Source organism: Alexandromys fortis, unplaced genomic scaffold (assembly GCF_014885135.2).
Source record: "Alexandromys fortis isolate MF-2015 unplaced genomic scaffold, M_Fortis_MF-2015_v1.1 scaffold_325, whole genome shotgun sequence".
Taxonomy (NCBI): domain Eukaryota; kingdom Metazoa; phylum Chordata; class Mammalia; order Rodentia; family Cricetidae; genus Alexandromys; species Alexandromys fortis.
Genome location: NW_026068211.1, coordinates 890,011 through 917,876, shown reverse-complemented (window position 1 = coordinate 917,876; position 27,866 = coordinate 890,011). Strand labels below are relative to the sequence as shown.

Sequence of the window (27,866 nt, the reverse complement as noted above, 5' to 3'; positions counted from 1 at the left end):
ACTGTGGTGCTCAGTGGGTAGAAGCTGGAGTCTGCCTAGGCTAAGGATTATCACAGTAGGAACTGTCCCAGCCCACTTGGCAACAGGGCTGTTGATGAAGAAACTAAACCATATGTACAGTGCCTACATTTCCAGCGACCACAGGGTCTAGCAGGTAGAAACAAGCATTCTAGAACCACCTTCCAGGTCTTGAAATCAGCTCCACATCCACCTAACACAGGCAATCAACTTTGGTAAGTCTGGTCATCTTCCTGGACTCAGTTATGTCCCATGGAAAAAGGGACAATTAGGGTCCCTTCCTAATAATCTTGTAAGCACAAATTGCTCAGAAGCTGGGTGTGGAGGACACTGCAATCCCTGACCTTGGGGGCCAAAAGCAAGACTCCTCTCAATAATCCAGGGGCTCAACTAGACCTGTGGCTCTCACTTTAATCTCAGCACTTGGAATGGAGAGGCAGGTGAGTGCCATGCCTGGCAAAGCTACACAGCAAGGGCATCTCTCAAAACAAAATAAAATCTGAGGGCTGCGTATGTAGCTTGGTGCTTGGTACGCAGGGCTGTTAAGTCTGAAAACTGAGTAGGAATTTAAAGCAAGTTTCATGTGCTACCCCTCAGTGTTGGGAGCCCTTTGTGGGCAGAAGCAAGTCTAAAGTATGCTTAGGTCTCTGCTTTCCTTAGACCAATGAGATGTGTTGTTGACTAACTCATTGATGGAGCAAGAGCAAGGCTTCCTAAGGCTCCATGCTTCCCTGGGAAGACAGACAAGAGCTCAGAGGCAGGCGGACCAGGCAGGACCACAGATTTATTGGGGGCTGCACACACACACACTCACAGCATCACACAACGATGGCACAGTTACTCAGGACATCAAGGTGGCCTTCTGCCATCAAAGTAGGGCCCAGAGGCAGTGGGTTGCAGCCTCCTCCCATGCGGCCTAGACCCTGCTGGGTCCTTCCTCTGGGGCAGCTGAGGAAGGGAAGGGGCTGCTGGGGTGGGCCTTGGGCCTGGCAGGGGGTGAGCAGGCAGGTTGGCCCAGCAGGCCGGGCTGGGCAGAGGCCACCTCACTCCAGGGACTGCAGCATCAGCAGCTGCTTCAGCACCTTCGTCTGGCTGGTCTCTCGGATTTCACCTGCCAGGAACATCTCGTCTACCACCGTGTAAACCTGGGCAAGTAAGGGAGGCCGGGAAAGCTGGAGTGAGGGAATGAAGGGCTTCTTCAGAAGCCAGCCCTTGGGAGCCAAGCATCGATCCTGAGCAGGAAAGTAGCAACAGGGGGCCAGGCAGATCTCTAGTGGCTATAGCCACACCCTCCACCCCATGGCTGCTTCCTGCCCATTTCCCCGAGAGCCTACCTTGTAGAAGTTGAACACCAGGTCCAGTTCACAGACATTGTGGAAATATTCATTTAATACCTGAGAGAGGAAGATGAAGAACAGTGATAAGAGACAGGCACAGACAGGCCCGGCAGACAGCTGACATGGTTGGTAACAGTGTTTACTGTGCAAAGCTGAGTTCAAACCCTATACCCATGGCAGGAGGAGAGAACCAACTCTCAAAGCTGTTCTCTGACGTCCATGTGTGAGCCATGGCACATGTATGCCTGCATGCATACACATACCACATACATTATATACACATATGATAATACTAAAATATGAAATAAGTCAGGCAGGGAGGCCTGGGGAATATAACTGTGTTTGTCTAGCATTCATGAAGACCTGCGTTCTGTCTCCAGTACTGCATAAAACCCACTTGGAGGACCACATCTGTATTCCTAGCATGTGGGAGACAGAGGCAGGAGGATCAGGAATTAAGGTCACTCTAGTGATCTAGCAAGTTTGAGGTTGGTCATGGCTATATGAGACCGCATATCCCCCAAGAGAGGGTGTGTGCATGGGAGAGACAGCTCAGTGGTTAAGAGCACAGGTTGCTCTTCTAGAGGACTCAAGTTTGGTTCCCAGCACCGTGTCAAGTGGCTCACATGGCCTTCCTCATCCTTGGGCATGTGCACACACGTCACACTTGTATGCAGACACACAAACGAAACAAAACCACAGTGGGTGGTGGAGGAGGCAGCTGTGCTGCCTGTCATCAAGCACTGGGGAAACCAGATCATGAGTCCCGGGCTATCCTGAGCTACATAGTAGTCTCACACAAACAGACCAGTTATCAAAGAGAGCAGACAGAAAGTGACAGAAGCAATGAGGATAGGAATATTGGGTGACAGATAAGACAATGGAAGACCTCAACTGTGACGTCAGACAAGGGACCTGCAGGAGGGCTCAGCCAGTGAAGGCACCTGCTTCAAGCCTGATGTCCACGCCCCGGAGCAGGCTGGAGCACTGCTTCCCACACGTCATCTTCTGACCTCCACACGCATGTACAGGCACACTCACTGACAGCGAGATTCATGTCAAAGGCAAAGTTGGTGGCGGATGGGCAGAGAGGGGAGAAGTTGGCTGCAGTGGATGAGAGAGGTGATGAGGACAGGGTAGAGAGCGGAAGGACAGACCCATGCACACAGCGGGAGGCTGAGGAGAGGCCCAGTGGCCATCCCAGCACTCTGGGGTCCCCTTGGCCGGCACGTGACTGACTCACTTCCACGAAGTTATGGATGGCCTCGAGATAGGCCAGATTGTTATCATTGACGTCCACGCAGATGCAGAAGTAGAGGCCAGCATAGCGTCGGTAGATGATCTTGAAGTTCCGGAACTGTGGACAGAAAGGAGTCGGGACTGAGCCTGGCAGAGGGGGCTGGATGTCAGCTGTTCCACTATGTGTGTGACCCCAGCCCCCCTGTTCTGGCTGGGGGAGGGGCAGTACTGGCAGAGCCGGCTTTGGTTCATGGCCCAGCGGAAGGTGACTCCCCCAGGCAGTGGGATGGTGCCCGGGGTGGGAAGGGTTGGGTTTTGGTGGTTCAGAGTAGAGCCCTAATCCTTTCATCCTGGGGGGGGGGGCTTCCTGACAGAGGGAACTGCGAGTTACAGCTGAAGACGGTCAGGGGAGTTCCAGGAACAGAGAACAGACTGTGAAGGAGCCAGGCCAGGTACTGCAACCAGGCCCGGCAGCGGGGACCCCAGCACTGGGGCTGGGGGACGGTAGGGGTGAGGCAGGAGGATCACAAGTTTAAAGAAAGTCTGTGCTGTGTAGTGGGCCCTATCTCAATACAAAGCAGAAATGAAGTTTCAGGCTTTTTTTTTAAAAAAGACAGGCTCTACATGTAGCCCAGGCTGGACTTGAACTGGCTGTGTAGCTGAGACAGTCTTGAACCTATCTTCCCGCTCCACTTCCCGAGTTCAGGAGGCGCAGCACTACAGCTGGCTCAGAGCTGCAGATTCTGAACTGTGTGTAGTGGTGCAAACCTCACGTCCTAGCTACTCAGGAGGCCGAGAGGAAGGAGATCACCCCAGCCAGGCATTTCAGACCAGCCTGGGCAAGACAAACAGACAAACACAGAAGTTTCTTATTTGGGGCTATTTTGGATTTTAGAGTTTCAGGTAATGGAAGCTCAACTAATAGATTGTAAATATTAGAACAATGTTCACAGGGCTCACAAGTTAGACACCTATGCTAGGGGTAGACTTAATTCTATGTATTAATTAGCATGTATACTAAATAAAGACAGAGATGGGCAGGGGCTGGGGGCGTGACTCAGTGGGGGCGTGATTCACGTACCTGCCTGGAATCCTCCAGTGAGGAGGGGCTGAGGGAGTGGCTGAGTGACAGAGCCCCTGCCCAGCATGTAGGATGCCCTGGGTTCTGGTCTCAGCACAGTGAAAAGACAAAAGGAGGAGTGCATGGCTGACAGGCAGATATGGAGGTGTGCACTGGGATGTAGCTCATTAGGTAAATCCTGGTTCTGTGGGATGTGTGTGGAGCACCACCTGGTGGTAACTGGGGAGACCTGCATGTTTTGTGGGTCCTGGAATTTTTACTATTTTCAGCTCAACTCATCCTTTTTATTATTTCGTTTGTTTGTTTATTTATTTATTTATTTATTTATTGAACTTCTCTAGATAACTCTGATTGGAACTTTATATACAGAGCAGACTAGCTTCAACATTTTTCTGATCTTTCTGCCTCAGCTTCCCAAGTGTAGGGAAAACTGTCACCTCAGAGGCAAAGACAGGAGGATAGTCAGGGCTGGAGGTCAGCCAGGGCTACAAAGTGAGACTTTGTGGATGTTGGGGAACAGCTCCTCTCTAAAGTGCTATGAAAAAAAAAAAAAAAAGGAGTGGGGGCACATCCCAGCGGCTTGCTGGAGTTTTCTGGCCAGTCAGATTAGACTAATAGGTGAGCCCCAGGCCTCAGTGACAGACCCCTATCTCAAGACACAAGGAAGGCTCCTGAGGGATGACACTCAAGGCTGACCTCTGGCCTCCACATCCTGCCCTGCCACAAACTTGAACAAACACAAGAATTCAATGCCTGGGCTACAGTGCAAGGCTAGCGTTATGGGTATGCAGTGCAGGGCTAGGGTTACGGGCATGTAATGCAGGGCTAGGGTTACAGGCATGCAACGCAGGGCTAGGGTTACGGGCATGCAGCGCAGGGCTAGGGTTACGGGCATGCAGCGCAGGGCTAGGGTTACGGGCATGCAGCGCAGGGCTAGGGTTACTGGCATGCAGCACAGGGCTAGGGTTATGGGAATGCAATTTTTTTTTTTAGACATAATGTTTATGTAGGCTATCTTGGACTTAAACTCACTATGTGGTTGAGGACAACTTCAATTTCCTTAACCTCTCTGCTTCTCAAGCACTAGGGTACAGGCATATGTGTCCATGCATATGTTACGTTGTTCTGGTTTGAGCCCAACACTTCATGCACTCCAGGTAAGCACTTTATCAACTGAGCTTTATCCTCAACCTTTTCCCTCCTTTCTTTTTCTTTCTTTCCTTTTTCTTTTCTTTCTTTTTTTTTTCTTTCAATTTTGAGACAAAGTTTCAGGTTTCAATTTGTAGTTCTGGCTGGCCAGGAACTCTCTATGTAGACCAGGCTAGCCTAGAACTAGAACTCACTCACAGAGATCTGCCTGCTTCTGCCTCCTCAGTGCTGGGATTAAGGACACGAGCCACAGGCCCAGTACCCACCAGGTTTCTTAAGTTCACTGGCCATGTCCCCTTTGCCATGTAGTGTCACATACTCATAGCTCTCAATTAGGATGGGGTTGACTCAAGCGGCAGCTGCTCAGTGTTAGCCCAGTACAAGGTAGCACAGGAACACCGTGGGACAGGCTCAGCTTCTTTACAGACTCAAAATGCAGTGGGGTTCCTGCGCTGTCCCTAGACTGTGAAGACTTGGAATGAGATGGAGTGGCGATTGGTCTGTGCTTCTTCACTGTCCTAGTGAGCTCCTGAGCCCAGATGTCTCCAACAAATCAGAACTTTATTTCTGTTCCCCTCCCCAGCCTCTCCCTTATTGGTGACTGTCACTCTCTCCTAACACCTCTATGGAATGAGAGCAGACACCTTCCTCCTGCTCTGCACCCCAACCTACTCTTTTGTGGGAGCATTGGAAGAGCAGGGCTGTCCACCTGGGAGCTCAAACAAAGCCGCCCACCTCTAGTTAGAGATGCTAGCTCATAACTAGCATCCCTCTGCTGCCATCCCACTGGTACCACCTGGAGGGTCTCCTGCCTTTGTTCTTGCTCCCTAAGGGGGATACTAGTCAGGTGTGGTGGTACAGGCCTGTAATCCCAGCACCAAGGAGGCTGAGGCTGCAGATTATGAGTTTCAAGCCAGTATGTGTTTTCTGCAACCATGTGATGGAGGCAGGAGGATTGCTTCAAGTTCAAAGCAAGCCTGGACCACACAGTGAGTTTCAGGCTAGCCTGGGCCACAGAGTAAGTCTCAAAAAGCAAAACCAAGGTAATTCAAACATTTGGGAGGCAGGGGCAGGAGAATCTGAAATTCAAGGCAGCCATTCTCAGCTAGATAGTGACTTTGAGGCAGGCTGGAAGCACCTGAGGCCCTCTTTTCAAAAACAAACAAGCTGGGCAGTGGTGGCACACACCTTTATTCCCAGCACAGGGGGATCTCTGTGAGTTCGAGACCAGCCTGGTCTACAAGAGCTAGTTCCAGGACAGGCTCCAAAGCAACAGAGAAACCCAGTCTTGAAAAAACAAAAACAAACAACAGAAAGTCAAATTAAACCTAAACTATGGCCAGCAGGCAAAGGCGCTTTCCAAGCCTGGCCCCTGAGGTCTATCCTCGGAGTCCACACCAAGGTACAGAGTTGTCTTTCGCTCTCCAAACACTTGTACCCGTGGCATTCAAGCTCTCCCACAACAATAAACAATACCCAAACCTATGGGAGATCCTGGAAGCTTCTGCCAACCCACGCCCCACTGCTCGGAAACCCTTCTGTGGCTCAGGACCTCAGCTACACTGATTCTCCCACAGGCTCACCCTGGAACTCTCCACCTGTGCTTCTGCCTCAGGGCCTCTGTAATGGCTGTTCCCCCGGGGCTTGGAATGTTCACTGGTTTGGAAACTTCTCCTACCCACTCAGCCCTTTACATCTTGGCTGAAAAGTCACCTGAACAAAGTTGTGGCTGTTGAGGACCCAAAGTCAACTCCTCATGCTATGCAACAGCACTTTACTTACTGAGCCATACCCCCAGCTCCTGAAAAATAAAAAAAGCTAAAAGCATGCGGGGTGGGTTAATAGAGGGGAGGAGATCTGGGCTGTGCTGCTATAGAGGCTGGCAGGAGGCAGAGGTTCCAGGGAAGTAGGGGGCTGAAAGAGGGGTGGGAAAGGTGTCAGTCACCTCCACAAAGTTGGTGTGCTTGGCTTCTCTGACTGTGACCACGGCGTGCACCTCCTCGATCATCTTCTGCTTCTCGTCATCATCGAACTGCATGTACCACTTTGCCAGGCGCGTCTTGCCTGCCCGGTTCTGGATGAGGATGAAGCGGATCTAGAGCAAGCAGGGGAGGAAGTGAGAGAGGTAGGAACAAGGCTCAGGGTGAGTACCACCAGATACCCTATAGGGAAGATGGTGGACCCCAGGGTCTCCCTGTAGCCAACTTTCTATGGCTACCTCCCTGGGCCCTGCTGGGTCACACCAGACATGGGCTTGATCCATGTCCCTGTAAGCCTCTCTTCCATTGAGCAGCTGACCAAGTCCCAAGCTTCAGTTCATCTTTTATGCATCTTGGAAGCCATTTCCTCACCTTCAAATCAAGTTTCCTAAAATGCCCCAGCTTATCAGAGACCCAGGGCCTTGTGCAAGCCAGGAAGGAACTCTAAGGAACTCTCCTGCTGAGCCACGCCTCCAGCCCCTCACTGGGGGATTCTAGGCAGGGGCTCTACCACTGAGCCGTGCCCCGGGCGGGGGAATGATAGGCATTAACACTGAGCAGTAAGTTATTACCCAAGCTCAACGATGACTAACTAGGTACTCAATAATGTCTGTATTAAGCCTTCTTGAAACTGAGGATCACAATCTACTCCATATGCTTGGGGGTGGGGGGGGGTGCTTGCTTTAGCCACCAAGTCATTTCTCCAGCCTACTTAGTAAATATAATTCACTGTCAGCTGACTTTGCTGGTGCTTGATGGAATCCCAGCACCCTGGAGGCAGAGGCAGGAGAATTACTGTAAGTATGAGGCAAGCTTGGTCTATATCCTTAGTTCCAGACCAGCCAAGCCTACATATCAAGACCTGGTCTCAAAAAAACATAACCAAACAAAAATCAGGCACCAGAAACTCCACCCCTTCCAATGTTTTAAGGCTAATTTAGAGTGACCCCCTTTCTCTTCACAGCCGTGCAATTGTTACCCCCAATTCTAGTATGTACTTTCCTTCCTCTCATTCAGATCCTGCTCCCTCAGCCTGAAGGCACGAAATTACAGCCTATCCCGCCCACTGAACTGCTTTAGAGCCAAATGCTTTTCTACTGTCTTATCTACAGCATTTCATTTCTTCATTCTCCATCTGATGGACAACTGGATAGTTTCCATTTCTGGGCCACTGTGAAAAGTGTTCTACAAGTCCCTGTGTGTGTACTCCTTGTTTTGTGGCTGCAAACCTAGGAGCAGGATTGTATGGAAACTGCCTATCCTTTCCAGGAAGTGTTACACTGCTTCCCAAAGCACCTGACACTTGTTTGTTTGTGTGGTGGTCAGAGGATTTTGAGGGTGGCCATTCGCCCCCTCCACCTTGGGTTCCTGGTAAAACTCAGGTCGTCAGGCCTGTGTGGCAAGCCATTTCAGCCCATGACTGTGTTTCGCTGATGGAAACAGTGATGGAACCTGGGGTCTCACACCTGATATGCAGAGTAAGTGAGCCTTGAGATTTAAGTACAGTAACTGCTTGGGGCCTCAGAGTACTGCAGGCAGTAAGTCATGTATGACATCCACCCACGGCTCAGACCCCACACACTCTGTGTTAGCCTGATTTTTTTCTGTCTGGCTCGGAAGTTGGTTAGTAAGATCCCAAAGCACTAGGTCACCTGTCACAGGGCAATTCTGAAAGCCGAGTAAGTCAAGCTGTCATTCCAGCTTTTTGGGTGGCAGAGGCAAGAGGACCACAAGTTCAAAGCCTGCGTAGGGAACTTGGTGAGACCCTGTCTGAAAATAAAGAAGATGGACTTAAGAAACAGACAGCTTGCTTACAATGCTCAAGGTCTGGTACTCAATCCCCAGTACCACAGAAACGAAACAACTGGAGGAGTTAAAGTCACAAGTGCTTAGCACAGCACTCAGTACCCACTGAGTCCTCAGTAAAACTAGTATTCAATCGCATAGCTACGGGCATGTATTCCTGAGCTAGAAAAGCATCGTAGTACTATTAGACAGTGGCTATATGCTCATGGGCAGAGCACTTAACTTCCAAAGGCCTCAGCTTCCCCTTCTGTGTAATGGACATAAACGGGATTCCCGCCTTCATTAGAGTAATGAGCAGGGTAACACCTATAAGAGGTGCATATGCATCGTAAACCATAAAACCCAACCTCCTAGTAGCATTACAAAGTGTGTTGCCATTTCACTTTCAGAAACTCAAGTCCAAGCCAGATAGTGATATCCATTTGCAATCGCAGCTACTGTGAAGGCTAAGACAGGGAGGTTGGGAGTTCAAGGGAAGCCTCAGCTACCCTTGAGACCCTATCTCAAAATGAAAAATAAAAAAAGGGGGGCAGAGAGATGGCTCAGCAGTTAAGAGCACTGTTCTTCCAGAGGTCCTGAGTTCAACAGCAACCACATGGAGGCTCATAGCCATCTGTAATGAGAGCTGGTGCCCTCTACTGGTGTGCAGTCATTCATAATAAATAAATCTTAAAAAGGAAAAAAAGGAAAGAGGGGGCCAGTGAGATGGTTCCATGGGTACAGGTCTACAGGCCTGGAGACCTGAGTTTGATCTCCAAGACCCACATGGTGGAAGGAAAGAACTGCCTCCTGCAGGTTGCTTCTGACCTCCACACACATAATGTAAAATAACTAGCACAGAAGAAAGGGCTGAAGTACAGTTCAGTGTCAGGGTGCTTGACTACCATGCACAAGGCCCCGAGTTTCATCCTCAATACAACAACAATAGGAGGAGGAGGAGGAGGAGGAGGAGGAGGAGGAGGAGGAGGAGGAGGAGGAAGAGGAAGAAGAAGAAGAAGAAGAAGAAGAAGAAGAAGAAGAAGAAGAAGAAGAAGAAGAAGAAGAAGAAGAAGAAGAGAGAAACCACACGATTGGAGATTTAGCTAAGGGCAAAGTACTTATGCAGCATGCCCATGACCCTAGGTTCAGTCCTCAGCACTGAAGAAAAAAAAAATGAAAAAAGAGAAAATCATGGCTTAAAGTTTCCCTACTGGGAAGCCTGGCTTTGAGTCCTATCTGTCCTACACAGGCACGCTCCTGCCCATTTTACAGATGATAAAGCTAAGGCCCAGGGAAAGCAGATATCACAACCAGAAAGCAGAGACAGCAGCTGTAAGTCTTTACCCTGAGCCCTGTTTTCTTTATGGACCTTCACTCCCCAAGCCGTATTCTCCACTCAAATCTATTCGTCTTACCCAACCTAAGCAGAGAAACGGGAACAGGATGTTACACGCTCCTTCTAAGAACTCCTTTTGCTGAGCCATGGAAATCCAGTTCTGGGCAGCCCAGGGAGGCAGGCATGCTAAGGCAGAGCCAGGCACAGGCCCACAGGGGAAGAGCAGCGGGAAGGCCGGCCGAGCTGAGCCCTCTGTGTCCTTACCCACCACCCAATACTTCTTTTGGTTTCCCCAGTGAGAATCGTTCTACCCCCAATCGAAATACAGCCGAGAAGCCCCTTGTCCCTGCATCCATCCACCTCAGGGAGCTTCCCAACCCTGTGTTCCCTGTCTCTCCCCCACCCCCCGCCTCCTGCCCCCTCCTCACTCCATGAAGCTTCTTCCAGCCTTCAGTACAAACATCCCTTCTCCCTTTCCAAGACTGGTCTCCCTTGTTACAAAGGTCAAACTGAGTCTTCAAGTCCCCTATTCCTTGGGCGAGGACTCATGTCCTGTTCTGACATCCCCCTACTATTCATCTTATTTCCCAAGTCCCCATCCAAAGAACTCTTAGTTCCAAAAGCCCCATCTGGGAGGTGGAGGTCTCCGCTAAATCCATTGCTCGGTCTTTGCTCCCAATCCCCCCTACGTCACATCTCCAAGCCTATCTGCACCCCAGACCTCTCCTCTATAGAACTCTGTTCAGCTGCTCCCCATTCTCTTCTAGATCCACTCTCTACTTTCAAAGCCCTCTATCCTTTTGCAACAACCTAATCCTAATCCTACGAGGGCCGACTTCCGGTTTCCAGGGTCTTCTTCCTCCCTTAAGAGTCTCTCCCCCTGGCCATATCTAACTTGTCCCCAACACTCGCGCTTCCTAAAACCAGCTCCTTCTCCATAAGGAAGCCTCCCAACCCCCTCTGTAGAGTCTCTAGTTCTTCTCCACCATCCCTTCCTCATCTCCAATGTCTTCTCCCGCCTTTGTAGTTTCAAAATCTTCCCCAAATATCTCCCACCAGGACAGTCCTTCCCCTAAACACTCCCGTTCGTATCCTCTTGCTTGGAACCCAAACACACCCCACAGTGAAGCATTCAGGCCCCGATCCCCCTTTCCGACCCCAATTCCGAGAGCCTGAGTTCGGCCTGGACCATCCACGACAGGGGGAAGCTTGTCAGCTCCGAATCAAAACTCCGCAGGCCGTGCGTGGACCTCCCTCAGCCCGTCCCAGGTATAACGCTCCCCCTCATTACCATGGCGACCCCTGTCCGGACCCCAAAGGCCCGGGTCCCGCAGAAACTGGGCGGCTCCGGGTTTGCTTGCAGTTGTGGGGCCCAGGGTTAAAGCTTACTTCCGGCAGGTGAACCCGCCTTCCTCCTCATGCACAGCCCTCTGGGAGTTGTAGTTTAAACTCTTGCGTTGGCTAGTAAGGGTCGCCCGGGTCGAGACGCCTTCCCAGCATACTCTGCGGTTGTCCTTTTCCTATCCAGAAAGCTAGCCTCCAAATGCATGCCGGGCTTTGTGCATAAAGATCTCTGTATAATGACAATTCTCAAAGGTTAAAAAATGCATTTCGGGAAATGAGGCACTAAGGCTACCCACTCACCTCCCTGTCCCAAAGTTCCCTCCCAAGGGCATGCTGGGAATAGTAGTTTTTCTTTTGAGTTTTTAAAAATTTCATAATTTCATTCATGTGTAATGTATTTTGATAATATTCCCGCACTACCTTCTATTACTCCCTTCTTTCCCAAATTCCTACTTTCATGTCTGTCTTTCTTCCTTCCTTCCTTCCTTCCTTTTTTTTCTTTCCCTCTTTTTCTTTTTCTCTCTCCCCAACCCCGTTCAAAGACAGGGTTTCTCTATATCTCTGGCTGTCCTGGAACTCACTCTGTAAACCAGGCTGGCGTCAGATTCATGGAGCTCCACCTGCCTCTGCCTCCCGAGTGCTGGGTTAAAGCACCACCACCGCCCAGCAAGAATAGTAGTTTAAATAAGGAAACCCTGTGGACCTAAAAATGTACCTGTCTTTCCATGTTCATGCACTATTCTATTTAAAATAGTTGAGGTTAGGGATGTAGCTCTGGCACAACCTTTCGCATACATATAAATACATATATACATAAAATAAAATTAAGAACCAGTCCAGACTCGGTGATTCCACTGAAGTGTATTGCTATGGATTTGAGGCTCTCCTAAGTTATATGGAGACTCTCTGGCTGGCCTGGTCTATAGAGTCAGACTTTGTCTCAAAAATCTCAAAAAAACAGCACTAGGGAGATGGGTCAATGGATAAAGACACCCTACTGCCAAACATGATGGCCTGAGTCAGTCCTCAGAAGTCATGGAGGAAGGAGAGAACCATCTCCCTCCATTGTCCTCCGACTTCACACACACACACACACACACACACGCACGCACGCGCACGCACGCGCACACACACACACACACACACACACACACACACAACCAGTCCAGTTTGTATTCTCGTTTTATACCCGAAAGGCACAGGCAGGGCAGACAAGCGACATTTCACAGAAGCCTGTGTGGCCCTCTCTTTGGGAGGGCAGCGACCATCATTTCTGTTATGTCTCCAGGGCACTCTGTTCCAGGTTGCCAGCGAAGTCACGCTCTGGCAGATAGAGCAGCACTTTGTGCAGATCACTACGTAAACTGATCAGTCGGTATCTATTAATTGGTCTTTTCTATCTTATTCTACTTCATACTCTTCTTACCTTCATGAGACCCACGTACCAATTCTTAAGAATCCTCTGTGGCAGGGATGTGGTGGGTGGACAAGCATTACCTCAAAAGGAGAATAACCACATTTACAGAACATACAATGCGCCTCAAACAGGACAGGTGGCAGAATTTCTGGTCGAGGGAGGTCTGTTTCTGGGCAACGCTTGCCAGTGCCTTTTTTATTTTTCCTGTTGCATTTTCTTATTTTAAATATGCATGCTCTATCTGCATGAACAACTTTATGCCAGAAGAGGGCACCAGATCCCACTATAGATGGTTATGAGTCACCATGTGGTTGCTGGGAATTGAATTCAGGACCTCTGGAAGATCAGTCAGTTCTCTTAACCCCTGAGTCATCTCAGTGCCATTTAAAAAATCTTGTTTATTTTCACAAGCATGCCTAAAGGTTGGGGGTGGTAACATGTGCACAGGTTCCAAGTTAATTCTCTTTACAGGCAGGAAAGGGGTCTACCCTGCCTCAGAATGTGCATGCCATAAGCAGTGACCATTGGTGCCTTCTGTTGGTCAGAGTCAGTAAAGACCATCTCTAGATGTTTAAATGGTAGGCCCCTAGTTTTAGTGTTAGCATGGGACCCTGGGGCCCTGCGTGGAGTTATCCTGAGCACACTGCAGATAGTCCTTATTAGCTTATTGGGTCAGTCTTGGCAACATCAGGACCACTAAATATATTTGCAACATTTCTTTTTGTTGTGGTTTGTTTTCAAGATGGCCCTAGTTGTTCTAGCTCTCCAACTCTCTCTGTAGGTTAGACTGGCCTCCCAAGTGCTGGGATCAAAGGAGCCACCACAACCGGCCTCTTGCAACAGTTCTCATAGGGCAGTTTTCCCCAGAGGGGTTGCTGTGTGAGCTTGCCAGACTAGGCTGGGAGCCAGGGTCTCTGGTATTATTTTTCTATCTGTGGCATTCAGCCAGCCCTCCTGATTTTTAGTAGCTCTGTTATTAGTTTGTTATACATTTAAACTTATTTTTTTTTATTTATTAGTGTGTGTGTGGGGTGCATGGGCATGCCACAGGGTTCTTGTGGGGGCCAGAAAACAATCTACAAGTGTTGATTCTCTCTTCCCCCTGGTTGGTCCTGGGAGCTGGACTCAGGTTATCAGGCTTGATGGTAGGGCCTTCACTCACTGGCTCACTGAACCATCTTACTGGCCCATATCAGTTTTTGTTTGTTTTCCCTCCTTTCTGGCCTATATGAGAGAGGAGTTTTTGGGGTAATGTGAGGAGACTTTGGAGCTGTGTTCTCATGGACTGGACCTTGGCTCTTTGTGTGAGCCTGGTAGTGTATCACTGCCATAGCCAGGGGAGATCAGACAGCTTCTAGGAGCTGGAGAATTTGTACTCCGTGTTTAACTTCTTTAGCCTCTGAGGTAAGCAGTCTCCTTTCTTGGTATATTGTTGGTTTGAGTATTCCCCTGTCGGAGGCTTCAGCTCTCCTCAGTACTAGGTTCCATATCTGCATTGCTGAGCCCCAAGTCCTTTAAGTATGACCACGCGTGTGTTGCAGTTCTGAGGGGAATGGCATTCTGACAGTTGGGAGCCAAGGAATACCAAAGTCACACTGCATAACACACCTCATGCAAGAGCTTTATTGTGGAAGACCCAAAGGTTGGAGGGAAGCAGCGGGGAATTGAGCAGGAGACAGGCTTATATAGGGCTTCTTGGGGGCAGAGGTTCCCAGGGTGGAGAATTCGGGGTGGGGATTGGTAGGATTTCAAGTCCTGAGCTTGGGTCAGGATTGGTGGGCTTTGGAGCTCATGAATTGGTGGATTTTCAAGATCAGGAATTGGTGGGTTTTCAAACTCAGAAGTGAGTTCATACTTTTCTCCCTCCAGTGAGGAGACACTCCAACAGGCATTTCCTTGTTCTTCATAATTATCTTCTGGGAAAAGACTCAGCTGGTAACATATAAAAAGCAGCTCTTTGCCCAGTAAGAAAAGAGCAAATATTACAGATCGGTATCCTATGCAGTATGTATTTTATAATCAGAGTGGTAATAGTATGGTCTGGCTGAGAATAAAGAGTCAACACTCTGCTTCTCAAGTAAGTTGAGACTTTTGCTTTGCTTTTCTTCAGTCCTGTGTCCCTGGCCTCTCGACCCCAATCTTTCATGGGAAATTGATGATTTCACAGCTAAAACAGCATCCCTGCTATCTGTGCAAATTGACACCTGTCTAGTGTAGCCAGAGGGAACTTTCTTTTTTTTTTTTTTTTTTTTTTTTTAAAATTTCCGCCTCCTCCCAGCCTCCCATTTCCCTCCCCTTCCTCCCACACCACTCCCCCTCTCCCCACTGTAGGGATAAGTCCCACCCCTTAGGGGGCGTGTTTGTCTCAGGCTAAAGTTTGCCTATAAATTTGGCAAGCGTGCTCCCAGCGCTTGCTTCTGCTTTCCTGGTCTCCGCAGAACGGTGGTTCTGTAAGTCTATTCCTCCATTAAAGCTGTCTATAGTTTGACAATCTGTCTGCATTCGCTTACGCCGTTACACCCCACTCCTTTCCCCATCCCTCTCCAGTTCGAAGAGCAGTCAGGGTTCCCTGCACTGTGGAAAGTCCAAGGTCCTCCCCCCTCCATCTAGGTCTAGGAAGGTGAGCATCCAAACTGGCTAGGCTCCCACAAAGCCAGAACATGAAGTAGGATCAAACCCCAGTGCCATTGTCTTTGGCTTCTCATCAGTCCTCATTGTTCAGAGTCCGGTTTTATCCCATGCTTTTTCAGTCCCAGTCCAGCTGGCCTTGGTGAGCTCCCAATAGATCAGTCCCTCTGTCTCAGTGGGTGGGTGCACCCCTCACGGTCCAGACTTCCTTGCTCATGTTCTCCCTCCTTCTGCTCCTCATTGGGACCTTGGGAGCTTATTCCGGAGGAACTTTCTTGCATAGATAAACATATGTCCTTAGTTTTCCTTGGTGGATCAACTACAGAGCTCATAAGATTAACTCTGCCAGGAACCTGACAGTACCTGATCACCTAAAAGACATACTGGCGGTAGACTTTTCTTTGTTTTAACTTTGGCTAAGTGTCCTGACAGAAGCTTACCCAGAATGAGTTGACATGAGTACATGCCCTCAATAAAAGTGGTTGATATGTGAGGGCTGGAGAAATGGCTCAGAGTATATCCCTGACTGCTCCTCCAGAGGTCCTGAGTTCAATTCCCAGCAACCACATGGTGGCTTACAACCATCTGTAGTAAGATCTGGTGCCCTCTTCTGGCATGTAGGCATACATGCCAGCAGCAATACACTATGCATAATAAATAAGTTTTCTTTTATACATCCCGGCTCAACCGTACCCTTTTCCCTGGGATGGGACATAGAGACCCCACAGGAGAAAATTTATGCTAGCCTTGTCATGGGGTAAGGAAGCATGGGGACTCCCAACTGTACAGGCTGGCATATAGGAACCCCCTCATCAGCAGGAATGGTGAATTACTCCTCATGTCTCACATGGCAGGGTAATAGAGGGTCTCCTCCCCCATCCATGTCTCAAGCAGCAGAGGATATGTTGCAGTCACTCAGTACTCACTGTGTCCTGAGCTAACAGTGGTGCTGTGGACACGACAGCTTTCCTTGAGCCGCACCCAGCTGGTCCTGGACCCTCACATTGGTCCAACTGCCCATGCTCCTTACCCTGGCCTTTGGCCTTTAGTTCTCCTCTTAGCAAAAACGAATCCCAAGGCTGAGAGGCCATTACCCAGTCCTCTGGTATCCACCTTGACTCTATAGGAGTCCCAGGGAGTTGCAAATGAATTTAAGGCCGAAAATCAAGTAGACAGACTGTCCTCTGGTGGTCAACAGGAGACAAGAATGTAAAAGAAACAACAAAAGATGTACCAAGTGTACCAGGGATGGCCTTTAATGAATATCTAGCCAGCGGAATGCCGACAACAGAGTGGCTTGAGAGAACAGAATCACACTTTGTATGAGGCTAACAAAAAAAGACAAACACCGCCTCCAGAGAGACAGAAGTAGACTGACCGTCCCAAGGGCTTTGGCTTAGAAATGGCCTGGAAACTGACTGTCGTGGTGTTTACACAGTGATATAAAGATGCTTTATGCCAGTGAACCGGACACTTCAAAACTGCTAAAGTGGGAAGCCATTTAAATATATACATGCATGCACACACACATGCTTGGCACACGCCTAAATCTTGTTAACAGAAAAATCAGGGACACACTGTACATGCCAGTCTCAGAAACAGCCCAGTTGGGCCTTCACGCCATCTGTGGATGGAAAAAACCTTGAATTAAAAGTATTCAGAAACAAGGTATGTCCTCAGTGAATCACGGGCAGTTCCTTCTCCTGTTCCTCTCTTCATGTGGATGAAGTTGGTGTTGGCATCAGAAATGATTTGAGCCTGTGGGAGGATATGTCTGCTTCTGTGCAGACACCGCAGCACAGGGGATTCAGAACATCCAGAAGTCTGGGGGCCCTTAATTAATCCCCTTTGTAGTTTTGCTTACTATATTAATTTTGGGGGGGGACTGGGTTTATATTTGTAGCCCTCGCTGGTTCCAATGCACATTCCTCCTGACTCTGTTTAATCCGGGACTACAGATCTGTGTCGTCCTGCTGGCTGTCTTATGGTCTTCGCTGATTCCTCCTAGAACGCTTCTCCATTTTCCATATCATTGACAAAGAACCCCCCACCCTGTGGTGCCTGGAGAGAGGACAGGTCACTCGCTGGTCACAGACATTTGGGCTGGAGGACTTGTCTTAGAACTGTACCCGTTGGAGACCTCACACTGATACTCCCCAGCATCCTCCATCCTGACCGGATCTATTACGAGTTGACTGTTTTTCTGGGACAGCGTCATCCTGCTGTTGAAATACAGGCTCTGGCGATTGAAGAGCCAGCGGATGGAGAGTCCAGAGTTTTCTGGGAGGCAGGTGAGGGTCACAGAACCATCTTCTGTTACTGTGGTTTTGTCTGCTTGGAGGGTGGGCTGTGCCACAGGCTCTGTGAAGGAACAGAGGAGAGGACCGAATTATGGAGGTTCATCCTCAGAGCCCAGCCAGCCCTCTCTGGGCCATGGACACCTGGTAAGGCATCCAGGGTGGAGAAGTTGGTCCTGAGGCTGTAGACAGACATATACTGCTTCATATCTGCCTCCCACAGTCTGTGTGGCCCTAATTCCATCACTGTGCTTCCTGTATGTATCTCTGTTTCCACATAATAGGGCACATGGCTTGGTAGTGTTGGCACACGCCTTTAATCCCAGCACTAGGGAGGCAGAGGAAGGCGGAGGTCTGTGAGTTCGAGGCCAGCCTGGTGGGTTCTAGGATAGTCAGGCCTGCACTAAGAAGCCCTGTCTTGAAAAACCATAATAATAATAATAATGCACATGACAAATGATCGCTGCCATGTCTATAAGGTGACATATTTAAGGTGACTTAAATATGAACCTGATCTTCAGAGGTGGGGGCTTCCCAAACATCCGAGTCTGTTACTCTGCCTACAGGAGAGAGTCATCTGGGCTGGACAGTTGCCAGAAGGACGTGTGTCCCCATGAACCCCTCAGAACAGCGGGACGCTCCATGCTGAGACTCAGAAGATGTCCAGGTGACCTAGCCTAACTGTGACCCTCCATTCAGTGCTCGGCTGGTCCCACCTGAGATGAGACAAACAGTCAACAAAGCCTTGTCCCCTGTCATCTCTAATAGGAAGTCAAAGTCCAGCCCTGGAGGAAAGATCCCTGCGTCCCCTGGAGACCAGTCTGGCACAGAGTTCTGGAGTCAGGACTTTCTTGTGGTCACCTCGTTGTGAGAACCCCATGGTTTCCTCAGTCAGGCCCTTCCTGAATCCAAACCATCTTTTTCAGGGCCATGTTCATGGTAAAGCCCCAAGAGTTTGGAGGTAAAGGACTCTGACCTACTGTTGTTTTTCCTCCCCAGTGTGTGTCCTGTACTAAATGCTCAAACTACAGCGAGGAAACCCACGCAGAAGATGGGCATTGTCTAAGCCTGATGGGTCCTGTGTGTTTAAATGGAATGAGCCCCACCCCGGCACCCGGAGGTCACATGATCACTTACTGTATACTTCCAGATGTACGTGTGTGAGTTCACTTTGCATTTCTGTGTTGAACGTCAGTAAGGTGTAGAATCCACTGTCAGCCTGGGTGACGTTTCTGATCAGCAGGGATCCACTGTAGAATACCGTTTTCCTACCACTGTGTTGAGGCATCTTCGACGTTGTGTTATCGGGTGTTAAGTAGCGTGCAACTTCGTAGCTCTTGGTCGCATCTTTCTGTTTGTACCAGTAAAATGCCTGGACGTTCAGCGGCATTTTATGCACAAATAGGACGGAGTTTCCACCTTCAGCAACCATGGGGGGCACTAATTCAATAGTGAGTTGGGCAGTGGTGGGTGCATTCCAGCAGGTTAAGAGGAAGGCTAGGAAGAAAGAGAAACATCCCGCAATATGGGGACCTTAGTGTTTACTGGAAAGATGAACCCCAGCTCCAGAGCAGGAGTGTTCGTCTCTCGGCCTAGGTGTGTGGTGAGGGTGTGCGTCTCCCACTCGGTGCAGGAGAACGTCATCGCCTACATTCCCCAGGTCCCTGAAGTTGCTGGGTCCTCTGCCTGGAACGCTATCCTTGAGTCTCGGCATGGCTCCCTGCTTACTGCCTTCATCTCTCTGCTCACAGCCACGAGGATATTCGGGGCTGGGATGCCTCCCCTGACCTCCTCCTCTAGAGACCCTGGGTCATCACTACCTGAGAGTTGTTCCCTGGGTTTGCAGTCACCCCCTGTCTGCACCTTCCATGAGAACTAGGGCTTTGTGAGGGCAGGGGCTAGGGAATGGCCTTTGGGAAGGCCTTGTGCCTGGGAAAGACTCAAACCTCTGCGGAAGAATGAATGAATGAATGAATGAATGTGCAGAACGGGGCACGTCCAGGGCTTATTATGAAATTTTCAGCTTTAGAGCTAATGACAGTGTTTAATATCCCAGTTTAACTTAAACTGTTTTTTGTAAATTTATTTGGGACATGTGTCTATGTGTGTGTCTGTGTCCGTGTTCTCTCTGTGTATCTGTGTTTCTCTCTGTGTGTGTGTGTCTCTTTATCATTGTGATAAAATTTCACAAAGCCTAATTAAAATGCAAGATCAGATAAATTCCTTCCCAGCCAGCATCCTACAAGGCGGGAGAGGCTAAGATTTCATGGTGACAGAGGAAGAAGTTTGCCTTTTCCTAAAGCAGCGGTTCTTAACCTTCCTAATGCTGTGACCCTTTAATACAGTTCCTCATGTTGCAGTGATCCCCAACCACAAAGTTATTTTCCTTGCTACCTCATAATTATAATTTTGCTACTGTTATGGATCATAATGTAAATATCTGATATGCAGGCTACTGCTCTGAGATCCCTGGGAAAGGAAGCCATACAGGGGTTGCAATCCACAGGCCGAGAACCACTGTTCTGGCGATCAATGGATACTACATGTGAATCCCTTGGGCCTGGCCAGAGAAGGAGCAAAGAGACCAGCGGTTGCTGCTTCCAAACTCAGGCAGAGAAGCCCTCAAGCAGAGGCTCTGATAGCATCGAAACTCCACATGGTTCCTGGCGAACACCAATATGACTCCTCTAATAACCACCCCAATGCTCCTCATATCCCTGGGTTCCCTCCTTAATGCGGACTTGAATCAGTTCAGTCTAACAGGCTGCTCAGATACATGAACAACACCCTACTGACTTGAGAATGCCTGCAAGATCCGTGACTCAACAACTGACGATCCACTGAGGGTCAAGGAATGAAGGGAAAGAGGATCATCTTTCTTCATCCGTGTCCAGCTCGTAGAAGCCAGACGAGTGAGTATCTACGGACCATCTTTCCGACAATGCACACTCCCCCTCCTCCTCTGTATGTGTGTGTGTGAGCAAAGAGGCTGGGATGTCAGTTTTGAGTTAGTGGTTAAACAGAACACATTCCCCTGGCGTTTTACAAATGCTAGCAGGCATGGACCTGGGATCGAGACTGTCGCACAGCCCTGGGCTTCTGAACTTCTGGAAAATTTAAATTCCCTTTCAAGTAATTCTGGGCGCCCCTGAAGCTGTGTGGAGAAGGAAAGGGCCTGTCTCAGTGTGTAAGACCATCTGCTTCATAGGTGTCCTGATGTCCTGAGTGACAGGCACCTAGGAACATGTGCGCTCAAACTTCACTGGGTTAGGGCACATCCCCTGCTCACCCAGTGAAAGAACCTACCATACCCTTCCTTGACCCCTCCTCCACTCCTGACTCCCCCACAGTGACAATCCCTTCGCCCCTTCCCAATGTCCTTAGAGCATCCTCCTTCACCTTTCCCAGCATGCAGAACTCCTCCGCTACCCCTCCCCACCCCGCCCCACACCACCCCACACCACACAGGTCCTCTCTAGCATTGCACAAAACCCATGGCTTCACGAAGAAATCATTGTCTGTTCCTGTGCCACATCTCAGGCTCTCGGCTCTCTCTTCCTTGAAGAGAATCTCTCCAGGGCTGTCTCCTTCCCAGTCCCAACATTTCCTCCCTGCCCATAATGTCAGTTCCTTCTCCTCACACAGAGGAGACTTCCGTGCCCTCTGTGGAGTCCTAGCATCTTCTCCATCATCCTTCCACCTCATTGCCTGTCCCACTGCTTCTGTTTTAAAAGCCCCAGCTGCCTAGGTCTCCTCCAGCACAACCCTGTCCCCTGCAGTCCCTTCCACAGTGTGCTGCTCCCTGGAAACTCCAAGCACAGCATCAAGGCCCTGCCTCCCTTCCAGAGCCCCCGATGGGTCACAAACACAAGAGCCTAGGCCTGACCCAGGACATTTGCGGTCCTCTTGTGTGCCCCTCACTGGTAAATCCCCAGTGGGAAGCACACCCCCATGACCACAGCCACTCCTGTTAGGCCCCCTGTGACTAACTTTGTATAAAGAATGATCTGGCTTTTCCTTTTCCCTGAGAGCTTCCAGCTGAGCAGCCTCTGTTCCCCCCTTGTGTCCTCTCCCCTCAGCCTGAAGCAGAGTCCCCTCCCAGGATCCCTTCCTGCCAGAGAGCCCTCCCCACACCACTGCAGGACTGGTCTCACCTGTGAGCAGGAGCCCTTTGCAGAGAAGCAGAGAAGAGGTCTCCATGGTCTCCGGTCCCCAGTGTGCTGCCCTGGTGTCAGGCCTGCTGGTGTCCTTCTCTCTTATTTCTACCGTCCTTAGCCCCAGGGGCATTTCCGGGAGTCACACGGGCTGTGGGCAGGGTCTCTGCCCAAGGCCATGGTCTGTGTCAACTCTTCTTCTTGCTGTGGCCTGGACTTCCTGCTCCCCCCCCCCCACCTGTCCCAGCGATCCATTCTTCAAGATTTATTTGTTTGCTTTTTTTGACATGGGGCCTCATTATGTAGTCCTGGCTGTCCTGGAACTCACTCTGCAGACCAGGTTGACCTCAGACTCACAGCGAATGCTGGGGTCTGACTCAGGACAAACTAGGCAAGCCCCCTGCCTGCTGAACAGCATCGTTAGCTCAGTGTAGACTTATAAAGATCCAGGCACAGCCAGCCACACAGGGAACTCAAAGACTTTTGGAAACCTTCCACAAGAAGAAGACACACATCCCCTTTCTGGGACACAGGTCACTTCCTCCCACATACACCGAATGTCCCACTCCTGACACACCTGCTCCTGGGTACCTGTCCTGGAACTGAACTCTGATCTGTGACACCCGTGATCATAGATAAGGTCCTTTACACAGTCATCATCCATTAGTCCCTTAGCCCCGGGAGACATCCGTCACCTGCCTACTGGGTGTAAATCCTACCTGCAGGGCAGCCCGGATGAACAGGGGTTCTTAGTCATAAAGATCACATAGAGAGGCCAGTGGTTTCCCGTGGTTCTGATGGACCAAGGCCAGGACTCAGCAGAGGTCACCTCTGGGGTGAGCTGCCGCTCTCTCAGGGCACAGACACTTCTCAGCCTGGCTGCTCACTGTGTGGTGTGGAGACTGAAACACAGAGGGGGAGAAGGGGAGAGGGTGGGAGCAGCCCTGAGAGTGGAGGGGACAGGGCAGTGCCTTGGACACAGACACACCCAGTCTGTGATTCTGGAAGGTGCTCCTGCCTGGGAGGAGGCTGAGCTCAGAGGCAGGAAGGCAGCAGAAGGGAGAGCAGAGCATGGAGCTGGGGAGCAGGGCTGAAGCTGTTCTCCACAGACGGAGGACTGAGGAGGCAGTGGAGATCATGAAGCCCCTTCCCTGCCTTCTTCCCTTTCTCCCAGCCAACGGCACCCTAATGGTAGGGACTTCTGTTCAGTGTGGTAATGAAAGCATCAGGGTGGGAGATTCCCCAGGAAGCTGAAACAACTCCCCTCAGCACGGCTTGTTATGACAAAGGTGTTCAGCAGGAGCCTCCAACTCACCCCTGCACGATCCTAAAGCCCCATTCCCATCTCTCCAAACCCTGTCCTCTCAGAGAATCATCCATAAAGAAAAGGCCCCAAAGAGTGAACGAGGCTCTATTTAGCGTTGACATCTTCATAGCGTGTGGAACCAGCCATGCCCTGCCGTGTCAGCCACATGCAGAATAAGTCACCTCCTGAGATGCACCATGGAGATCACAGCTGGACAGGTGCCCAGGCCATCAGTCAGCTGTCCTGATGGGTTTGTGACACTTCATAGGAAGGTCAAGGTCCCCAAGCAGAGGGACAGAAGATGCAGGTCCTCCTGGGAAGGCCTTGTCCTAGGAATTCAACACAAGGGGTTCTCTCGAGGAACCAAATTGTAACAGTTTCTGCCGATGTGGGCAGCTCCCAAACATGAGCTGCAGTTTTCCCACCGACCACCAGGTGGCGGCATCAGGCCACATCATCAACACTCAGAACAGTATTTGCCTAGGTCAGGAACTCACCTTGCGACTTAGCTTCCACTGGTCCCAGCTGACTAGGAGCTCCCTCCCACAAGTCCGTGTGATCTCCTGACCTTTTCCTGCACTTGAGCACTGTGCTGTTGTTCCAGGGACCTGTGCAGTCCCCTCTAGTCTAGCATCTTCCATGGGGAAAGACAGGGTAACCACAGGGGGATCACCCAAAGAAGACAGGCTTCCTGGAGGGAGGGAACGGGTTGGCCAGATGCATAGCTCAGCCAACACTGGCAGTTGCATTGGCTCCCGAAAACCCTTCATAGTAAGATGGAGCCACGGTCCTCTTCCAGGTCACTCATACCCTCGCAGCTGTCCCCCAGCCTCTGTTCTGGACCAGAGCCTCACTGGTGACTCCAGTGACAACGGACCAGATCCCTTTTCTGGTCACCTCTCAAGCGGTTCCATGCTTTCCCATCATTCACCTCTGTCACTTTCCTGCTGGAAGTAAATTCCACCTTCCCAGGGCATTGAGGGCACAGTTCAGACTGGGTGCCCGCACGGCTCTCTGTACCGCATGGACACATAGGGAGGACAGGGGCGCCCTTTTTGGTGCTGACAGACCAAGGTCAGGACACAGCCTAGTTCAGCTGCTGTTCTCTTGGGAAGCAGGATGCTTTTCTGCCTTGTTGCTCAATGTGTGGTCTCCAGGACTGAAACGTAAGAGAGAGAAAAGGGGAGAGGGACAGGAGACAGCTTGGGGCCTTGGGGTGGGGTGCAGGCCATTGTCTTGATTCTGAGAGGTGCTCCTGCCTGGGATGAGGCTGCGCTCAGAGGCAGGAAGGACAGCAGGGCTGAGGCAGACAGAGCAGGCAGCAGCAGTTATGGAGCCCCCTTCCTATACCGTCCTGCAGAGGGCGCACCACCATCTGTGTGTCCTGCCGGCAGGTGGGCAGGCCATTCTTGGACCACGCGTGTAGGAGCGGCGCTCAGAGACTGTAGGGGCTGAGTTATGCAGGCCCATATTCCTACATTGTCTGGCGGTCAGAGAAGTCTGAGCCACCTACAAGGCGCAATTTGCACCTGCCACACAGAAGGTGGTTGCCTGGCTTTTGACAGTAAAAACCACCTGCTGCCATCCTAAACAAGCGGTCAGGATAAGCTAATGTCGTTCTGCACCTTCTATTGTAATTTAGGAGGTCATCTGGGGAAGAGGTGTTTTTCAGTCTACGTGACAAAATGGGCATAGATAGGCAAGACGTTACCTAAGTCATCCTACCCCCCCCAAACAGAATGCTAACGAATTTACCCCTCGGTTTACATTTTGATATAAAAGCTGTTTGAAAAATAAATGCGGGTGAATTCAGGATTCTTGAAGGATCACTGAAACTCCCTCCCAGTATAGTCCTGTGAGTTGTGTTTTCATTCCCGCAGCTCCACTCTGGTACGAGAAATGATTTATGTCCAGCTCGTCCCCGACAAGAGACTATCTAAGGAGCAAGAGAACTTGAGAGGCAAATTGCGGTTTGTGTTTGAGCCCACGGGGAGACAGAGGCTCAGTAGCGGGAAGCCCTTGGTGAACAGGGGATGGTAAGTGGTGGGGGAGGGTGCAGAATGTTTTCTACTCAAAGTTGATCACCATTGGCCACTATATTTTGAAGACCGATGCCTCAACTCATCACAGGGTGACTCTCCAAATATCGGGTTCTGGACCTCTGTCTCAGTCCCTACTCCAGATGGCTTTGGGAGCTTTTCTCCAGGATTGGAATTGACTTCCTGCATTAGCTGATAGGGAGCAATGCTTTACTGTTTGCCCAAGTCTCATGGAGTCAGGAGCCAGCCTGTGTACTATAACTGTTAGGCTAGCTAGGTCATCTGGGCATGTCCCTCTGTGTCCCAACATGGAGATGAAAGCAGAAGAGACACCCGGACTGTCAGCCACCTGCTCTGATGGCTTTATGAGATGTCATGGGAAGACAGGACAGGTCCTCCTGTTTAGTTCTTATCCCTACCAGTCCATTTCAGGGACTTCTCGGTAGGCAGGTAGCAATGGTCTCTGCTGATTTGGGCAACTCTCCAGCTCTGAGGTCAGGTCTAAGGTCACCTTACAGACATGGCAATGGTCATGTACCATGTGTCTGATTTTGGGGAGACAGACACATAAAATAACAGTGACCAGGCCAGGTGGTGGTGGCACACGCCTTTAATTCCAGCACTTAGGAGGCAGACGCAGATGGATCTCTGTGAGTTTGAGGCAAGCCTGGTCTATAGTAAGTTCCAAGACAGCCAGGGCTACTCAAAGAAACCATGTCTGGAAAAACTGAGAGAGAGAGAGAGAGAGAGAGAGAGAGAGAGAGAGAGAGAGACAGAGAGAGACAGAGAGAGAGAGACAGAGACAGAGACAGAGACAGAGAGACGGAGAGAGACAGAGAGAGAGAGCAGTTAGGTTCTGAGTTCTGCGTCAAATACATTTAACCCTCAGAATCCACGGGAAACTGCTTCCTGGGGCCTTTCCAAATTCTCTGGGTCCCAGTTTTACAAAGGTGCAGTGAGCCAGGCATTGGTGGCACACATCTTTACTCCCTGCACTTGGGGACAGAGCCTGATGGGTTCCTGTGAATTCCAGGTCAGCCTGGTCTACAGATTGAGGCCCTGCTTCAAAACAAACCACAGTGCCATGTGGCATAGAGCTAAACACATCCTCTTAGAAGCTCAAATTATTTCTGCTACCTGAGACCAATGCTGCCTAGACACCAGCCATCCATGAGAAGCTGGAATGATGATAGGAAATTTGATTAGACATCTTTCACTGGGACCATAATGTGTTCTGAACAGTCTGATCCAGTTTGTTTTATACACAGATGGAAAAATCCATGCAACACAAAGCCCAGCTGGGTTGAATTTCTCTCCTGACCCTGGCTTTTACAGTGTCAGCTTGCACAAGATTTTTTTTTTTTTGCAAGCCTGGTGGTGATGGCTGCAGGGGTAGTTTATCCTTTTAATCCCAGGACTTGGGAGGCAGAGGCAGGGGGATCTCTGAGTTTGAGGCCAGCCTGGTCTATAGAGTAAGCTCGAAGACAGCCAGGGCTACACAAAGAAACCCTGTTGGTCGGGCGGTGGTGTCGCATGCCTTTAATCCCAGCACTTGGGAGGCAGAGGCAGGCGGATCTCTGGGAGTTCGAGGCCAGCCTGGTCTACAAGAGCTAATTCCAGGACAGGCTCCAAAGCTACAGAGAAACCCTGTCTTGAAAAACCAAAAAAAAAAAAAAAAAAAAGAAACCTTGTTGTAAAAGGAGGCTGTGCTTTGTTTTTCCTGGTCACCAGACCTGAATAATCAAACAGAAACTATATTAATTACAATACTGTTTGGCCAATGACTCAGGTGTATTCTTAGCCAGCTCTTACATCTTAAATTAGCCCATTTCTATTAATCTGTGTATTACCACAAGGCCGTAAGGTTAATAGGAAGTGCATTGTAAGCAACTTCCAAAACTCTAGAATTGACAGAGACAGCTCACTGCCTGGACAGTGACCCAAAGTTCTTCTGTACTGTTGCACCTATCCAACTGAAATATACCTCTATACATCTAGAAAATCTAACATCACTGCAAACTTGACTATTATAGATGACTATCTATTAACCTAGGTTTCTTAATTATACATTACATTTTTAACTGAGTTGCACAAACACAATACCTTAATCAAGAGCAGAAATGTACATATAACAAAATTGACCTTAAATTTGTATCAATAAACCAAGATCCATACCAATGCAAATCTCTATAGCATATCCCCCTTCAAATGTAAACAAACATTTATAGACAATATTTGGGAATATGGGCATAGTCTTGTCCATACTGCTTCCTGCTGTTAATTTGGTCTTTTATGGTGTATCCTGTGTGCTAGGTTCATCTCAGTCAGCAGTGGGGCGGAGTAATTTTTTGAGGGTGTTCATGGTGATCTTTAAGGGGGCATGGTCTACAAACCATATTTGTCTGGAGGTATTCCACAGGGTCTCATCCTCTGTGGAAACAAAAGAAAAACCTCTTTTCCAAAGCAACATATCCTTTGACTCAAATTTTGGAATCAAGATACCTTTAGAACATATATGCTGATTTAGCTTAGCAGTCCAAATAATGAACTGTCTCTCTGTGCTTAGTTCCTCCACAGTCAAAAAATTCAAAGAAAACACAATATATATAATCCAGACTCTCTATGAATTTTCTATTTTTATGTGTCTTATTTTTCTTTACTCCTTTTAATCTATGACTATCTGTACTCTGTCTCTTTAAAAGACTTTACTCTTTTTTTAAAGTATTAACTTTATTTTTTTATTTTATTTTTTTTTTT

The 27,866-nt window shown here is 49.5% G+C and overlaps 2 protein-coding genes across 2 annotated transcripts; both read right to left on the bottom strand.

Annotated features, from left to right (window-relative positions):
• Positions 1-782: 782 nt before the first annotated feature.
• On the bottom strand, positions 783-11,371 carry Ap2s1 (adaptor related protein complex 2 subunit sigma 1). Its single transcript, XM_050130315.1, has 5 exons — positions 11,216-11,371; positions 6,770-6,919; positions 2,599-2,712; positions 1,353-1,412; positions 783-1,163 (listed from the first exon to the last, which is right to left on the bottom strand). Exons 1-5 carry the CDS (start codon positions 11,216-11,218, stop codon positions 1,062-1,064), a joined length of 429 nt encoding a protein of 142 aa, XP_049986272.1. The 5' UTR covers positions 11,219-11,371; the 3' UTR covers positions 783-1,061.
• Positions 11,372-16,559: 5,188 nt separating this feature from the next.
• LOC126493331 (carcinoembryonic antigen-related cell adhesion molecule 15-like) lies at positions 16,560-21,936 on the bottom strand. Its single transcript, XM_050130307.1, has 3 exons — positions 21,765-21,936; positions 18,748-19,107; positions 16,560-17,674 (listed from the first exon to the last, which is right to left on the bottom strand). Exons 1-3 carry the CDS (start codon positions 21,895-21,897, stop codon positions 17,391-17,393), a joined length of 777 nt encoding a protein of 258 aa, XP_049986264.1. The 5' UTR covers positions 21,898-21,936; the 3' UTR covers positions 16,560-17,390.
• Between the last annotated feature and the right edge of the window lie 5,930 nt (positions 21,937-27,866).

What these genes read in the sequence shown, in the direction of transcription:
- Ap2s1 (XM_050130315.1), bottom strand. An exon ending in AGCACACCAACTTTGTGGAG is followed by an intron (nt 2,713 to 6,769) that starts GTGACTGACACC and finishes TTCTGTCCACAG; the next exon opens with TTCCGGAACTTCAAGATCAT. An exon ending in TGGTGTTCAACTTCTACAAG is followed by an intron (nt 1,164 to 1,352) that starts GTAGGCTCTCGG and finishes TTACTTGCCCAG; the next exon opens with GTTTACACGGTGGTAGACGA.
- LOC126493331 (XM_050130307.1), bottom strand. Translation starts at nt 21,897, where the DNA reads ATGCCCCTGGGGCTAAGGACGGTAGAAATAAGAGAGAAGGACACCAGC. An exon ending in CAAAGGGCTCCTGCTCACAG is followed by an intron (nt 19,108 to 21,764) that starts GTGAGACCAGTC and finishes CTTTCTTCCTAG; the next exon opens with CCTTCCTCTTAACCTGCTGG. An exon ending in CGTACATCTGGAAGTATACA is followed by an intron (nt 17,675 to 18,747) that starts GTAAGTGATCAT and finishes GTTCCTTCACAG; the next exon opens with AGCCTGTGGCACAGCCCACC.